Source organism: Calypte anna, chromosome 4A (genome assembly GCF_003957555.1).
Source record: "Calypte anna isolate BGI_N300 chromosome 4A, bCalAnn1_v1.p, whole genome shotgun sequence".
In the NCBI taxonomy this organism is placed as follows: domain Eukaryota; kingdom Metazoa; phylum Chordata; class Aves; order Apodiformes; family Trochilidae; genus Calypte; species Calypte anna.
Window position 1 is genome coordinate 22966454 of NC_044248.1, and position 16522 is coordinate 22982975.

General features: G+C 39.3%; 2 protein-coding genes across 4 annotated transcripts in view; both read left to right on the top strand.

The window, feature by feature from the left end:
- ACSL1 (acyl-CoA synthetase long chain family member 1) overlaps positions 1 to 4234 on the top strand; it is a 38519-nt gene extending 34285 nt beyond the window's left edge. For all 3 annotated transcript variants that reach the window (XM_030450234.1, XM_030450235.1, XM_030450232.1), the window contains exons 17-21: positions 688 to 804; positions 1161 to 1304; positions 1846 to 1947; positions 2021 to 2092; positions 2282 to 4234. In XM_030450234.1, coding sequence (XP_030306094.1) covers positions 688 to 804; positions 1161 to 1304; positions 1846 to 1947; positions 2021 to 2092; positions 2282 to 2422 — 576 coding nt within the window. In that variant the 3' untranslated portion in view covers positions 2423 to 4234. The remainder of the gene's footprint in view (positions 1 to 687; positions 805 to 1160; positions 1305 to 1845; positions 1948 to 2020; positions 2093 to 2281) is intronic.
- A 2229-nt stretch (positions 4235 to 6463) lies between these two features.
- On the top strand, positions 6464 to 16233 carry CENPU (centromere protein U). The gene is made up of 12 exons (XM_030449976.1): positions 6464 to 6548; positions 6943 to 7068; positions 8028 to 8145; positions 8745 to 8847; positions 9204 to 9294; positions 10379 to 10451; positions 11447 to 11564; positions 11949 to 12027; positions 12942 to 12989; positions 13865 to 13926; positions 15132 to 15288; positions 15973 to 16233. The coding sequence occupies exons 2-12, from the start codon at positions 7018 to 7020 to the stop codon at positions 16108 to 16110; spliced, it is 1038 nt and encodes a 345-aa protein (XP_030305836.1). The 5' UTR covers positions 6464 to 6548; positions 6943 to 7017; the 3' UTR covers positions 16111 to 16233.
- Positions 16234 to 16522: the final 289 nt, after the last annotated feature.

Consider the following 16522-nt stretch of genomic DNA (forward strand, 5'->3'; position numbering starts at 1 on the left):
TATACCAGAAATTAATGGGTTCTTGTGACCTTGGTTTGGTCACAAGTTTAGTACCAGCTCTACAAGGTCATCAGAACCACCACTACTACTATAACCTCCCTGATATTGACAACCTCTGTTCACTGTATTGTAGTTTTCCAGCATGCCTATATTTTATGATGAGGTAAGCACTGAAAATAGTTGGGGTGAGTCTTTCAGCAGTGGGTCTTTGAACTACATTAGTAATTTCCTGTAGTCTAAGAACTGGCATTACTGCTTGAAGATTCTCTAGCCGGTTCCTTGCCCATTTTGTACTCCCCTAGGCTGATAGTTGGCCTAATATTTTATAAGCCCCTATTGAGATTTATTACCTATTTGACCTTCACTTCAAACTGGATCTTCTAGCCCATTATTCCAGATTTGTTCTAGAGTCCTGGTACAATTACCCAGATTGGTATTCTTGTCTCCTGTCATCCTTGCATGCCAAGCCACTCCCAAGATGATGAATCCTTTGTTGCTTCTGAGGGCTCTTGTGTAGAGCTTTCAGGATTTTTGGTCTCCTGATTCCCCAGCAGTTGTGTGCAATTGCTTCAGTCTTGTCTATCTTGCCAAACTCTGTGTCCTCATTTCTAAGGAGGTATTTTTTTTTAATTGCAAATAGTGTTTAACTTTCCTTAATAGTGTACATTAATAAATGACTGTTTTCAGGTATGTGTGAAAGGGCCAAATGTATTTTGTGGCTATTTGAAAGATGCAGAAAAAACAGCAGAAGCTCTGGACAAAGATGGCTGGCTTCATACAGGAGACATTGGGAAATGGCTACCAGTAAGTTAACTTATATAGCTGAAATGTACTTCTGTACCTATTAGCACTGGGAGAACAAAGTAGAACATGTTTGGTATTGAACACAATGAATTAGGTGAAAGACAAGTAATTTTAGGCAGAGAATAACAACTGTTGTAAGTAAATCTGTATGCCTAGGGCCATGAGAGTACCAGCAGTGCCAGTCCTGAGGATTTCCCTGGTTCAGATGGGTGCAGTGCCTGTTTTCTCATAATGTTATTTTCATAGTACTTGGGCTCTAGCACTGTTTTACTGTACTAGTGTGGAATGCTTAAAGTGTGTAGACTGTTTTTTCACTTGAAGTGCCTCTTCTGAGTGGAAGATATTTCTGTCAACAGAATGGTACATTGAAGATCATTGACCGGAAAAAACACATATTTAAACTAGCCCAGGGAGAGTACATAGCACCAGAGAAAATAGAAAATGTATATCTGAGGTGTGAAGCACTTGCTCAAGTGTTTGTCTATGGAGAGAGCTTGCAGGTAAGCATTTTTCAGATAATTTTAAAAAATAATGCAAGAGGAGACTGCAGACTTTCTTTCCTCACTCTCTCACTCCAAACTTTTGGACTGAAATCTTGGGAAAAAAAAAATTTGAATTGCACATTTTCATTCTGAATGCACTTTCAACTCCAGCAGCTACATAACTAGTTATAGGCTGGGTAGTAGAACTGGATTAATCTTATTGAGTATTAATGACTGTACATACAGTCCTAATAGCATGCAGGGAAAATAAACCCAAAACAAGATATCCATTTTTTTGCAAGTGGAAATTGAAATGTAGATCTTAACAAGAGTAATTGTTTAAAGTGCAAGCTTCCAAACTGCACTTCTGTGTTCAAGTAGCAGAAAGCTGCTGATCAGGATCAAAATTCTGTCTACAACCTAACACTGAATAGTAAGAAATGTCTAGGAAGTAGTGTTTATTTTAAAAGAAAAAGGGGGAGGGGGAAACCAACCAACCAAAAAAAAAACCCCAAACCAACAAACAAACAAAAAAAACTTGATAAAAATCTCCTTTTAGGCCTTCTTAGTTGCTGTTGTGGTACCTGATCCTGAGACCTTGTGCAAATGGGCCAAGAAAAGTGGATTTGAGGGCTCATATGAAGAGCTATGCAAAAACAAGGTGAGTCTTATCAGACTAACAGCTGTTTTTCATCAGCATTTTCAAGTTCTAAAATGTATTCCTTTATCCACAGGATGTCAAAAAACACATTCTGGAAGACATGGTGAGAAATGGGAAAGAATCTGGTTTGAAATCATTTGAACAGGTAATATACTAATAAGAAATAAACACGTAATCCTTTTAACTTCTCAATACCAATTTAATATGACTGGTTTTAATTTGCATCTGGAAAATGTTTGAAGTGATGGGCTTTGTTATAATGTCTGGGACACCTTTTTAATAGCCTTGTCTATTCCCAGGAGTGCAGCTTGGCTAGTTACTCTTTACTTTCCAGGTCAAAGACATCTTCGTGCACAACGAAATGTTTTCTATTGAAAATGGCCTCCTGACCCCAACGCTGAAGGCGAAGAGACCAGAGCTGCGAAAATATTTCCAGCCCCAGATAGATGAACTCTATGCTAATGCCAAAATGTAACTGAGAATGGAACGGGGAAAGCAGCACACGTCTGTCTACTGTTGGCCTTTGTATCTGTAATTTGACTACAGCAAACATAGGGAAGGAAACTGTGCAATCATTAACTTGTACAAAAAATGGGTACTTACCATAGGAACACTGAAGAAATGCAACACTGCCTTACTGTCAAGTTGTGTTGTATACTGTTTTTATGGTGACCTGCGATTTCCCAAAAGAGCCTTAACTATAAATGGTAACTATATGTAAGTTATTTAAGACTTCCTTGGCCAAAAATGGGACTCTCCTTCACTAAGGAGCTAAGGTTTTCTTATTGCCAGCGTGTTTTGCTGTCTGCAGTGTATTTTGCAGTTGTCAGTTCCACAAAGGGTTTGGCAGGTTTGAAAATGCCTCAAAGTATCTTGAGTCCTCAGAAAGATTACTTAATCTGCTTAAAAACAAACCAACAGCCCCTGAAAAACCACAACAAAACCAACAACCCACAACCACCAAATAAACTTCCTACAGTTGTATACATGGTATCACATTAGTCCTAGTGTTAACTGAGGTAAGGCATCTGAGTGCTTTTACTCCCTTTTATATCTGCAGACAGTCCTGAGATCTACTTTCATAAGGTAGAAGTCAGTACTCCACACAAAGGAGACCCAATGAATTCAGGTTCCGTAGAGTAAATCTGCCTATGGTGGTTCTGCACTGAAAGTGTGGATACAGTTGATTCAGCAAGTGTAGTCTTTGCTACATTAACACAATTCCAGAGTGGTGCCAGCCCTGTAAACGAATAGATCATGACTCTGGCTAGAAAACTAGAGACCTAAAACCAAAACCATTGAGGAGGCTAGGCTATGCTAACAGTCAGGTAAACACTGCACCTGTACTAGCCACTTTTTTCCCTGTAATGACCGTGTATTTAAAATGCATTTTTTTAAAATGTGCCAGGTCCTCTATATGCAGAAGAGCTTCTGACATAACCTCTGTTTTCTGTGCTTTATGTATGAGCCACTGAGTATTCTTCACTGAATAGCAAAAATAGGTTCAGGTAGAATGTTTTTGCCTGATGCTTTGCAGCAATTGGAAGTATTTAAATATGCCAACAGAACTGTGTGTTGGTGTGGGATTAGGTATTTATTCAGGGATAAAAACCTAATTCCCTGATAAATTACAAAGTAACTAATTACCTTTTTGTCTGAGAAATTGGCAGAAATAAGCCTTATTACAGCATAAGTCTTTTGCTATCCTTAACAGAGTTGGTTATGCATTAGCATTCATTGCTGTTTTCTGAAAACATGGATATATGTAAAATACAAGCACAACAAGGTTTGCACTAAGATTTGTGTGTGATTGTAATGCACTACTCTGTAGCATAATTTCATACATGAGTGCAATTAAGGTACACAAATCCAAGTCAACTGTTAGAGCAGTAGTTTGTTACATTGGAATTCAAATGTTTGCTTAGTGTTGGCTATTTCTATGTTTTATAAAACCAAAACAATTTTCAAAACCAATGAAGGAAACCAAAATAAATATTTCTGCATTTCAATTCAGTGAAGTGTGTGTTTATCAAGGGAAGATGCTGACTATCAAGCCAAGGTGTAATTTGGTAACTGACAAGCTGCAAACCTCCACTGCTACAAACACACTAAATAGAGGGTAAGTGCTGGTTGTTGACATGTTAATTTTGGAAGGTACCCTTCTTTGCTTTGATCTGATATTTCTGTGTAATCTTTTCTGGCCAACATCTGTAAGAAGGGGAATGTTATTGTATGTAACTTTCTCCATCAGCATTCTTAAACAAAAGCATCCTAATTTTTGCCTTCAGTATGGTTTCTGACTAGTGGTGTTCTGTCATAAGTGATGTCTGAATGAAATCTGGAGTTTTCTTGAACTCTTATCTGCATTTTGGTGGTAGTGGTTGTCTTTACTATGTCATCATGCACTCCTCTCCCTGTTTTCCTGTGCACCTGGCTTTATTTTGATATTTTGTGAAAGACTTCATGGGCAGATTTATCAAACCAGAGTAGACAAGGCATCTCCACCAAGACCATGGTTAGAGCTCAGTGTTAACAGTGTTACTGTGACATAAGCAGCACACTTCGGTTAGCCATGGCACGCTTTCTCCTTTTGAGTGATTTTGTATGTTCCTTGTACATTTTATATTCAAATATGCATATGCTGCATGGAAAGAGAGTGAAGTGTCACCACGCCTCTCCTAATGAAGATTATTGAAAACTGATTCTAAGGTTGAAGTTCTTAACACCATCCCAGTGAAGATGGCTTTCTGGCTGAGGGGATTGAGTGCACCACCGAGCTGGGAGACAGTGTTAATCTGCCCGAGGAAAGATTCTACAGAGGGATCTGGATTGATGGGCTGAGGCCAACTGTATGAGATTCAACAAGCCCAAGTACTGTGTAGTGGACTTGGATCACAAGAACCCAAACAACACTACAGGTTTGGGGAAGAGGGGCCCGAAAGCTGCCCAGTGGAAAGGGACCTGGGGCCATTGTTGATAGCCAGATAAACACGAGCCAGCAGCATGCCCAGGGGGCCAAGAAGGCCAACAGCATCCTGGCCTGTACCAGAAATAGTGTGGCCACCAGGACTGGGGAAATTATTGTCCCCAGCAGTATTCAGCACTGGTGAGCCTGCACCTTGAATACTGTTTTGGGACTGTCAGTACAGGAAGGGCACTGATAGACTGGAGCATGTCCAGAAAAGGGCAACAAAGCTGGTGAGGGGTGCAGAGCACTTCTTAGGAGGAGCATGGGAAGGAGCTGAGGTGGTTGGGTCTGGAGTATGAGGAGGGGAGACCTGCTTGCTCTCTACAACTATCTGGAAGGAGGTTGTGGTGAGTTGGGTGTTGTGTTTTCTCCCATGTAAGGGCCTCATCTTGTGTCAGGAGAGGTTTAGATTGGATATGAAGAAACATTACTGTGAAAGGATTGTCAGGCACTGGAAGAGGCTGCCTAAGGGAGTGGTGGGGTCACCATCCCTGGAGATATTTAAAAGACGTAGATGTGGTGCTTAGGGAGATGCTTTAGTGGCAGACTCAGCAGGGCTGTGTTAATGGTTGGATTTGGTGATCTAAAGGTTTTGGATGGAAAAGACCTTTTCTATGATTTATCACCGCAGAAGCAAAGCTCTGCTGAAGGCAGTCCATACTCGGGTGCGTGGACTGCTAAATGGGGCTGGCTGCAAACTAGAAGTGTAAGGAGACCACTGCACCCGGTACTGTGGTTTTGGGTCTTTTGGATGGGCAAAAAGCGTGGTGGAGGGGGCAGCAGTAGATGATCTTTGGAAGAACACCCATACCTGAGAATGAAGAGGGCCCCTCCAACTACTGAGACTCTGACCCTTGTTACATCTTCTGTTAGAAATGTAATTGCTGAGCCATGAAAGGGCCAGAGAGCTGGAATTGCGATTTGAATCCAACTTTGGTTTTTTTGACATGCTACAATAAGCAAGCAAGGAACAATTCAAGACACATACAAATATCAACTGCTACAAGTTTTGACAGTAGGTGCTGGTTGCCACTCTAGCAATGCCCGAGACAAGCAGTGTCTGCAGTGCCACCGTGCACAGCATCAGTTCTCAGTGTGGGGCGGGGGGACAGAGAGAAAAAACCATGGTGGAGTTTGGTGTAGTGAAAAACTGCGAGCAAAGCAAAGGTCAGGAGCAGTCCAGAACGCGTCTCCCTCCTGCATTACCACCCAGGCCTCAGCGCAGCCCACTTACCGCTTCTCCCCACCGCGCTGGGGGCGGTGGCCGCTACCGCGCCTGCGGTGTGTGAAGGAGCAGGGGGTGAAGCAGCAGCAGTGGGGGGGACTCTGCCGCAGCGCTCTGTGCAGCGGAGCTGTGTGTGTGTGTGTGTGTGTGTGTGTGTGTGTGTGCGCGTGCGCGTGTGTGTGCGTGTGTGTGTGTGCGTGCAGCACGGGGGGTGTCTGCAGCAGGGTGTGTGTGTGTGTGCAGCTCGGGTGTGTGCAGCAGGCAGGATGTGTACAACACCGCTGTGCGAGCCCTGCGGGAGGAGCTGCCCGTGTTCCCCTTCCGGCCCTGAGCCGGCTGCTCGCACCGCCCCTTCCCGCCGCCGTTGCCGCTTGAATCGCGGCGGGAAGGCTGTTTCGTAGCCAGCGGGTGGGTCCCTGAGCGGCCGGGCCGAGGGGCGCCGGTGACCGAGGAGGGGTTCGGCCGCGCCGGTTGGGTGGGGCAGGGAGGCCACTGGGGTTACTGCCCGCCTGGTTCTCCTGCCGGAGCGGCGGGACCTGCCGGGGTCGGGCCCGGGCCTGCCTGGGGAGGCGGAGGCTTGGGGGTCTCCCGCGGGAGAGAAACAGCAGCTGTGGAGAGACAGTCAAGGTGTCAGTCGCCTTGTGCCTTGTCCTTTTTTTGTTATCTTTTTAATACTTTCGCTTGGTTGCCAACTTTCACAGGCTATGGCGGTCATTGTGTTGGTACAATAAAGTAGGCTTTACTACTTTTAAAGAGAGTTATGCATTATCATTGAATTAACAGATTTCCTATTTTCTCCCAGGTTTTGAGACCGATTTGAAGCAGGGACGATTTGTCAGTAGCTTCATCCTCAGCTGTATTTTCAGTATATAACAAAATGTCCTCAAAGAAGAAACCGAAGAGAAATAATTTTGGAAATAAATTAAGCGTAAGTTTGGCTAGATGGAGCAGAACTAAACCAGCAAGTGTGAGGTTTTACTGAGCTGTTTTGTGGAGGTGGATGTGCAGGTGTTCGTGTGGGGCTTTGCTGGGGGCTGTGCTGGGGCAGGTTTGGGGGGCGGGTGTTTCTTATTTTTCTTTTTTCTTTTGGAAGTAGCACATCATCAGGCAAAATGGGCCTTTGGCTTTCAAACAGGCAAAAGTTTGAAACCAGCCTTGTAAAACTAAAGAGTACAGTTTAAAGAGGATTTAGTTAATGTGTCTGTGGTACCATAGCAAAACTTGTGAAGTGCTGCAAAGTGCTAGTGGTTTTAAAAGCTCAGGCAGCTGGTGTTCTCTTGTAATTCCCTTTCCATGTACACAGAAGGAAGGAGGAAATTAATCCCAAGCTTAAGCTGTGAATGATACACGTACAAATATTTCATGAACTGTTGCTCTTCTACTCTTCTGCTTTACAGAAGTGTCTGTGTAATACTTGATTTACAAATACCACCTTTTATAAGAAGTTATGCAAAGCTTTCTTTTTTTTTTTTTTTAAAGTGAGAATTATTAAATTGAACAAGTGTGGACATTGATGTAATACAGTGATGAGAGTAGAAATACTTAAATGCCTGAGAAGAAAAGGGCCATGGGTCATAGAAACCACATATTAGACTGTTATAAGTTTTCTGAGCTTATACACTTATTTTTATAAAAGAAGATAAAGCTGATGCTACAGTATAATATCAAATAGCAGAATATATAAAATGTTTACCTCTTAGGGAAAGAAAAACATGGCCTGAGGAAACACATTCTTGAAATACTTTATAGTAGTATGGTAGCTCAGTAGTTAATATGGTCCAGGTTAAATGTATTTTTAGTCAAACATTAAGAAATTAATTGTCATGTTTAATCTGGTTTGCACTCAAAAAGCTGGGTGATCTGGCTATTGATCTTGTATCCAACCAGGAACGCAAAGGCAACTCCCATCCTCGCTGGAAATCAACTCCACTTGAGGAACCAGATGTCTCAAGGATATTGAAAGTAGCAGGAGCAAATCAACTTGAAGAGCTTGGTGATTCATTTGGTTGGTATTAACTTCAATGTCATTTATTGTATGATTTTCATGAACAAAGTATATGGGCAAAATATTTCAATGCTTTCTTAGGAAAAGGTATTGTTTCTTGCTAGGGAATATTAGGGGCAAGGAGAGACCAGGTTTGGGGTTTTTTTTGAGAGTGGTGTTATTTCCTGTTGTTTAGGAAGTAACAAGAATAATGTTGGACTATGTCCAAGTAAAAATTCATTGAAAAATACTGGTTGGTTAAATTTAGAAGGTCATTGTTTAAATGTGTAGAAGATTGATGTATGCCATAGCAAAGAGACTTCCAGTAAGTGGTACAAAATCTTTTACCTGCTATATATCACATGTATATGCTGATTTTTCATGCTCCTTTGATTTCAGTTTGTAAAGAAGTAGCAGATGGATGACTGTAGAAACTAGTCAGCTTTTTACTGAATGTATATTTCCGAATAACAACTTTTAATGAGAATTCTTCTGTGTTAGTGAGCAAAGTACAAAAATTTTAAGTAGATGCTGAATGGCAGACAGTGCTAGTGTGTCCATGCTCCTTGCCTGCACAGATGGGAACCATTTCCATAAGGCTGATTTTCTGTCCTTTATAGATCACCCTTTGCACAGCACAGCCGTGGATGCTTATGGAGAGGAACATTCACACAAGTCACTTAATCATGCTCCAGTGGAACAAAGGAAAAGTACAGAAAAAAGGTCTGGTGAAAAAATAACTGCCAGCGTTTAATTTAATCTTCAGATTTTATATTAAATGGTAAAAATGTTCCATTTGTCAGGTTTCCGTAGTTGCTTATTTAAACAGATACTTTGCTTAAGATTTCCCAGATGAGAAACCAAAGGAGTAAGATTCGGGAATGTAGGAAAGAAATGGGAGAATAAATTAATGTTTAACTTCTGCAAGCAGTACATTGTTTATTATACTTGGTTAATGTAGGAGACATAAACTGAATGGTGATGCAATACAAAATGTCCCCCAAAACCGAAGAGTTTTTTATTTATATTGTTTAATATCACTCTTTCTCAGTGTTTACATGTGAATTTTTTTTTCCTAGTAAAAAAAAGCATCTCTCAAAAACGTCTCATGGTGATGTTCAGAAATCCAGCACAGCTGATCCTGAAGATGAATCCTTTAAGGAGAACGGGGTACAGAGAAAGTTTGATGAGTTATATCAGTCAATTTAACTTTCACTTATTTCATGTCATGAATGCATGAGAGGACAGGAAACCAAGACCTTTCTTTTGTTTCTTAGTACTTGTTTAGCACTAAGTAGTGTCCCAAAAAGTTAACCCTCAAATCATTTTTGTGAGGTGGCCACCTCACAAAGCTACAGTAGTCATGTCAATGGGGAGTATAATAGTCAAGTGTTCCTGTGTCTTACAGCCCATTCTCTTGCTCATTTGGGAATATATTCTTCTCTTCTTTCAATACTTATATTTATATTTATTTATTTACTTTATATATTTTTTAACAGTTGCATACTAATGGAGAATAAATCCCTCATACTTGTTCAGTATTGAAGCAAGTGTATTTGAGAGAATTGCATTTTTCATTGATAAAATTAATTTTGAATATATATTAGAATTAGACAAAAAACACTTGGGTTTTGACTGTTTTATCACACTTAGACTACCATTAGTTTAAATTGGTTTTGGCTCACTTAGCTTCCAGGCGTAGAGAGGAAGAGTTAAATATCTGCAGATTTGAGACAGTAGGCCTGTGACAGAAGAAGCTATGCCAAAATTTGCATAGGAGTTTTTTACTTTGTGAAATTAATTGGAATTGTTGAAAATCCTTTTGTAAAATTCAGTACAGTGCAGTAGTCCCCCATTAGTGACCTGCAGCACTCTTGTAGAATTACTGCTCTGTGTCCGTGTCACAAAGTAGTCTAAGTAGAGAAAGAATTGGAACAGAATGTAAATGAAAAGGAAGGTTAGGAGGCACTGCCCATCAGGGAACTGGGAATGCTGGTGATTGCTGTGCTGAACTGGGGGACCCTGTGCTCCTTAAAATGTTCCTCCTGCTGCACAGCCAGTGGCTGAGAGTGAGCAGCTCTGCTGTTATTCTGCTGGAATAGCCCTAAGGTCATGTTACTGATGGTTCAGTCATGAAAAACTGGAATACTTAGCTGTGTTCTGCCTGATTGCCATCTCTCAGAAATTTAAATGAGTAAACCTAGGGTGTTGGTTTGTTTTTTTTTTTTAAGTTAATCTACTTTTCATATCATAGAAGGCTCTGAATAAGACTGGGTTCCAGGCAGGAAAGAAGCGTCCTTCAGAGGAGGACACATCAGATCCTTCTGGTAAAGTAGACTTTTCAAATCTCCCGTGTGGCTTTTCACCTTTCAAGATGAGGGCTTTTCCACAACTCAGTGGCTTTCACTTCTGATATGTAGCAGCATGGTGCTTCTAGAAATGTGAGATTTTGGGTTCAGTTTTGGTCTAGGCATTCATTAATGGTGGCTGAATTGAGGAGCTGGTGTGCCACACAGCTCTGAGCCCCATGGCTTGCATCAGGGGTCTGATCCCCACGGACTTGCCTGTTACTCTGTTACTCCCCTGGAGGGGTAAATCAGAGGTCTGTGCATTGATCCATTGCATGCAGCCTGATGGGTGTGGAGCAGTAGGACACTTTGGTGGGTCTCTTGCTCTGGAAGCCTGTGGGACAGAGCTTGGAGTGCTCCTGACTTCCAGTGTAGGTGCAGCTGTCAGTACACAGAGCTTTAGGGTAGGGAGCTTCCAAACAGTGGTATTTTTTGGTATAGAAAAACTTGTTTCTTGCTTTCTTTGAACTGTCACATTAAAGTGAAAGAATTACATTTGGGATTGAGTGAAGAAACATGGTTTAAAGTGTTGTGGAATTAGCTAATAAACTAAAAGTTTACAGAAATGTATTTGGATGCAGCTTTTTTTGAAATATTTATACACTATTTATACAAAACATATACAAATGTGAGAAAACAACTTGTATTCTTTGAGTAGCACAGGTTGCCCAAACTCAGGCTGGTCAATTTTACAGCCCAAGCAGCTGTATCTAAGCTACACTGTATAGTTTACCAGTTAGAGTAAGAAGTAAGTTGTATATAATTGATCACCCAAGTTCTAAAATGTTCCCAAGAAAGTCTTATCATAGTTGCTCAACCCAAGACAGATGAAATAGTCCATGTTTCCCTCAAGTTTCGTATTAAAATATTAATAACTTTTAGGTGGTTATTTTAGTAGTAGGCACAATAACTCTTCTATTAGTTAGAATATATAATGGAATTGTACAATGCTTATATTTATTCTGTTGTTCCAGTGGATAGCCTCTGTTCTGTACAAATTTGGTGTCCTAAAACAATGAAGAGATCTTCCAAAGATATTACAGAACTGGATGTTATTCTGGCTGAATTTGAGAAGATCACAGCAAATTACATGTAAATATTCATCTTTCTTATAGCTGAATACTCAAAGTTTAAAAACCAAATTACCTGTGTTTTGCTAATGAGGGCATACAGTATTGCATGGTTACATTCTGATGTTATTTCAATGATTCCTAGGTTTCTGTGATACAAATATTTTTGGTATATGATCTTGTGGTGGTCTCCAGGAATCTGATAATTTTCCAAACATAGGAACAACACAGCTGATGATTTTCTATGTAGAAATTAAGCTATTGCTAGTGTGTGAAAGGTCAACAGTTGCCTGTGCTGCTAATTGCTTAACACAGGCTATGTTAATTACTTAAAGGAATGCTTTTGGATGATGTTTCTCCTTTACTAAACTAAATGGGTTGTGTTTTGTCCCTCTGACTTCTCCAGACAAAGCACAGAATCAAAAGTTAGCAGGCAAGCTGTCAGTGGCTTCTGTTCTGCTTTCAAGGACCAAATCACTGATCTTGTAAGTATACCATAAAGAAAATAAATTTTGTGGTAGTGATTTAGAGCTTTATGTTACATTGTAGCCAGAATGCCTATGGGTTTATATTGTCCTTTACACATCTATTTTATGCTACTTTTTTTAATCTGTTGTCAGGATAAACAGTATGAAAGCAGTTTGTGTGCAGCCTCTGTCTTGGCTCTCATGAGACTTGTCTTTAGACAGAACACTGCTGTCCTGCAAGTACCTTATAAAATTTTCAGCATTTGAGAATAAGTAAACTTTACTATTTGTCTCATATCTAAAGCATTATGTAGTGAAAGTGGAGAGCTGCATAATTTGAAGCAGCAAACTGTCCTGCCCAACACTGTTCTAAAAGCTCATGGACATAGAGTTTTACGAGGCTGATGATTTAATCTTTATACTGTGTCTAAGTCACTCTTGTGTACAGGAGTGACTAAGGCTTCTAATATAGCTCAGGGAAAATCATCCTGTTTTAATTAACAATTTGAACCTAGCTGGAAAAAGCTTATTGGCTTGGAAGACTAAGGTTTCTTCTCAATAATTATGACAAGTAAGACTCAGAACTTTGTAAGCGTTATGGCAAGTACAATGGTTAAACACTGAAAGTGTATAGTTCAAAGTGATTCATTAGAATGGGCAAGTTTTAGAATGACTAAAATATAAAGATTATATAAAAGTTACAGAAAAATTGAGCTAGGTAGTTTAATACTATTATGTGCAGCAGACTTCCTCTGGCAGGAGGAGAGAACTGATACCCAACTGATACACTTGCAATCTTTTGAGCCAGTGTTGTGGGGTTTTTAAATAGTGTTTTATGTTATTCCAAAGTAATTTTTGGCAGCCATGTTCTTAGAAGGAGAGAGATGAAATCAAGATCCATAGTCAATCTGTAATTCTCTTTTCCTCTGCAGATAGTGGAAATCCAGGAATTAAAGAATATGAAGAAAAAAAATGCTAAGGTAAATACCACTAGATTATACAGCATATAGAGGAGGGCATCGAAATTTTAAGAAGTTGACTAGAACAGATAGAAAAATTGACAAAAATTGTACTGTATTACAGAATCAACTGCACAAACAGAGGATAGGGAACCACTAAGGTTTTTTCTGAAAAAAAAAATGAATATGATAGATCACATACTCCATATGTATACTGCTATGCTGCTGTCGAAGGCAGGAATGTATATTAGGATGTGACAGCATATAACAAGTACCAAAAGCTTATTCTGGAAGGTAACCAGTAATGTACTGAAGTTTTGTTAATCTGAGGTGACATGATGAGCTATTCTGTATGTAAAATGGTAATTCTAATGCACAACTAGAATTTGCAGCCACTCAGAGTTATCCATATTTTGCCTCTTTGTTTAAAATCAGATTCGTGGTTGCTAAATTTAAACTTATGATTAGGTTGTGGGTTTTTTTGTTTTTTTTTATATTGAATGTTGCATTAAAGCTTAATTATGCTCAGATCCCTCGTTGCAGCAATCACATTGAACATAGATTTATAATAATATGCATTTTTAAAACAAACAAAATTCTGCTAGAGAGGTCGTGTTTGAGTTCGAAATGTCACAAACTCATTTTATATGCTCATAAATCCGGTGTTCCTTTGGAGAAATTTTGGATGGAGATGACAGTTTGACATACTAAAGAGCCTGAAAGTGTTGAAATACAAATGTCAAATATGGTAGTTTGTAAGGTTTGCTATCTTGGAAACTTCCACACCCAGAATCAAAAGCACAAAACCTCAAAGGAAAAAAGCCAATGAAATTTGAATTGTGTCCCTTTGAAGTTACAGAAACTGTTTCAAAAGCTTTCCTCACTATTTTTTTCAGATAAGAGCAGACATCAAAAAGAAAAGGCAGCAACTGTTGCAAGTCAGAGAAGAGCTCATTGGGTAAGTTACTAATAATGCTCAATAGTAGCCTGAAGAACTTAAGAAGTCTGGTATTCTGAAAGTAACTGGTTTTGTTCTTTCATTTTATTTTGATGAAACTCTGTTATGCATTGTCTTCTATTTCTACAGAAGCTCAGATTAACCTCTGCTATCCATAATTTAGTTTCCTAGATAGTAATTCTTGCAAGGTCACTTAGCTAACTAGTTACTGGCATGGTATTTGAGACCATAAGTTCATAAGAAAAACACTAACATTGCAATTGGAATTGCAAAGATAATGAATCATATTTAAAAGGTAGTACAGAGGGAGTTTTTTGTTTGTTCTGAACTGGGAGAGTGTACATCACCTCCACAGTGTGGTGGGGATGCCTCTGCTCATGTGGTTTGTTTCCATCTAATGTGGCTACACAATTTAGGATTAATCTTTAGTATCCTTGAGATACACTCACAGAAATTACATTATTTGGAAGAACCATCAGAGTTCCCTAAATTCAGTTGGTTATTAGTGACAAGCCTTATACTGAAGCTACATATAACATACATGTTGTAGGTTAACTCTAGGCAACCACATGCTTTGATCCACTGAAGCAGACTGAAAGTCCTTTCTCAATGACCATGAGTCTTGTTTTCTTTGCAGTAATTATGGACAAGCTTCACCCAAACTAATTAAAGGCATCCCTCAACATGGGTTTGAACCCCTTCAAAAAGCTGTCTTCAGCATTTTTATTTGTTGTGTCTTAATCCTTCAATCATCTAAAGAAAGATTTTTGCTGCCCCACTGTTAAATGAAGATAGCTGTTGGTGTTTAGCTTTTGGGGAGCTAATTTAACCGATTGAGCCCTCCAGTTTTCTTAGGCAGAGGAGCATCTGGTTTGCAGACCCTGAGTATGCTTCAGCCTGCAGCAGCTGCGTACAGAAGCAGAACACAGGGTACTTGAGAAACTTCAGTCCTTTACGGGGTGGTCATTTTGTCAGACTCGAAAGTCAGAGGTGGGTGAGAGTTTAGGAGTTTTTTGTGGATTTGGACAAGTGCACCTGTTTAAATAATATGCTAGTTAGTCTAATTAAACAGCATGCTATATTATCATATGCTTTGTATATCTGACAAGCCTATCCCTTAAGGCTTCTTCATAGGAAATAAGTTCATGGTTACTCATGAAATAAATATGTGATACAGTCATCAAACACAGCCTTGATCTTTTCAGAGCTGAACAACAACAGATAAAACTAAAAAGAGAATATGCTGAGATGCAGGAAAGGAAATCTTCCTTGAGGCAAGCAACTGAATTACTTACTGATTTAAAGGAGCTACAAGAAGGCTGTTTGTGTTATGAAGAAGAAAACCCAAAAGAAAAAATGGTAGTAAGTACATATTTTACATGTGTTGCTGAACTGGTCTGGATCAACCCCTTCATTTTTTTTCCTGGACAGATGGGCATTTCTGTTAATGTTTAACTTACATTTAATAGCAGTATTTTGTTACTTGCCTTTGTGAAAGCCACTTGAGAATAACTGCTGTAGCTGTACTACAGTATCTCTTTTTTGGTCTTATGTTAGAAACTAAAGTATTTCAGGGATGATTTTGCTTTCAGTGTTGAGAAATTCGAAGGACAAAGAAATATAATAGTTGTTCTCTGATCTAATGTTTTTAATAGAAATTGAAGAAAGATTAACAGTGGCAAACAAGTAATCAGTTTTTCTTACTGCTGTTGTTCAAAGATAGGGAAAACCCCGGTACTTACATGTCTGTTCTGTAAGGGATTTAATGTCAAGAGCAGCACTTGTATTTCACCACCACATTAACTTCTCATATAGTCCAAAACTCTTCTTGCCATGGGTCATGATCTGCTGGGGTGTTTTCTGCTGACAGTGCTACATGCCTGCCATGTGTAAGGAAATCCTGTCATCCCAGAAGACTCACTCATGTTTTTCTCCATCCTCTTTAAAAATCCCATTGCACCATTTCAGATAGAAGAAACATAAATACAGATATGCAAGTGATTTTTCCTAGAGTTAAAAATGTTGCCTTGATTTTCTTAACAACAGTATGGAACTTCCAGCCTACCTGCTCTTCTGGTGGAGTCGAAGAGAATTCTAGGAGCAGAAAGACACTTCCACAATATTAATAAGAAACTGCAAGAGGCTCTGGCTGTACAAAGAGGGAAATTATTGAAGAAACATTAAGTGTTTTTTAATAGACTTTCTGACAGTTGTTAGCACAGCCATTAAAATGGTCAGTGCTTAAAGTTTGTTAAATTATTGTTGCTATATATTGCTTCAATGTTTAAGAGAAGTCAGTGATTGAATCAGAGATTGTATCTTTCTATTGTCAGATACTGTGTGAGAACTTAAAAGTGTTAGTGAAATTAATGAAATTAACAGTTCCAGTTGAAGTAGTAAAACTTGTCTGTTGTCCGTTAAAAATGTTGGGTTTTAATCTTGGGCTATTAAAGTAATGTGATCTTGAAAGCAATATATACTTTAAAAACCAGAACACAGAGACATTGGTTGACATATTAATAGACTAGTATTTTTATTAAATTGTATTTGAAGTAAATAATTTTCTCCTATTTCTGGAAGTAATCTACTTTACTTG

Bases quoted from the DNA above. Each gene is read 5' to 3' on its own strand.
- CENPU (XM_030449976.1), top strand. From the start codon at position 7,018: ATGTCCTCAAAGAAGAAACCGAAGAGAAATAATTTTGGAAATAAATTA. The intron at 8,848-9,203 runs GTCTGGTGAAAA...TTTTTTTCCTAG, and splicing joins AGGAAAAGTACAGAAAAAAG to TAAAAAAAAGCATCTCTCAA. The intron at 12,028-12,941 runs GTAAGTATACCA...TTTCCTCTGCAG, and splicing joins AGGACCAAATCACTGATCTT to ATAGTGGAAATCCAGGAATT.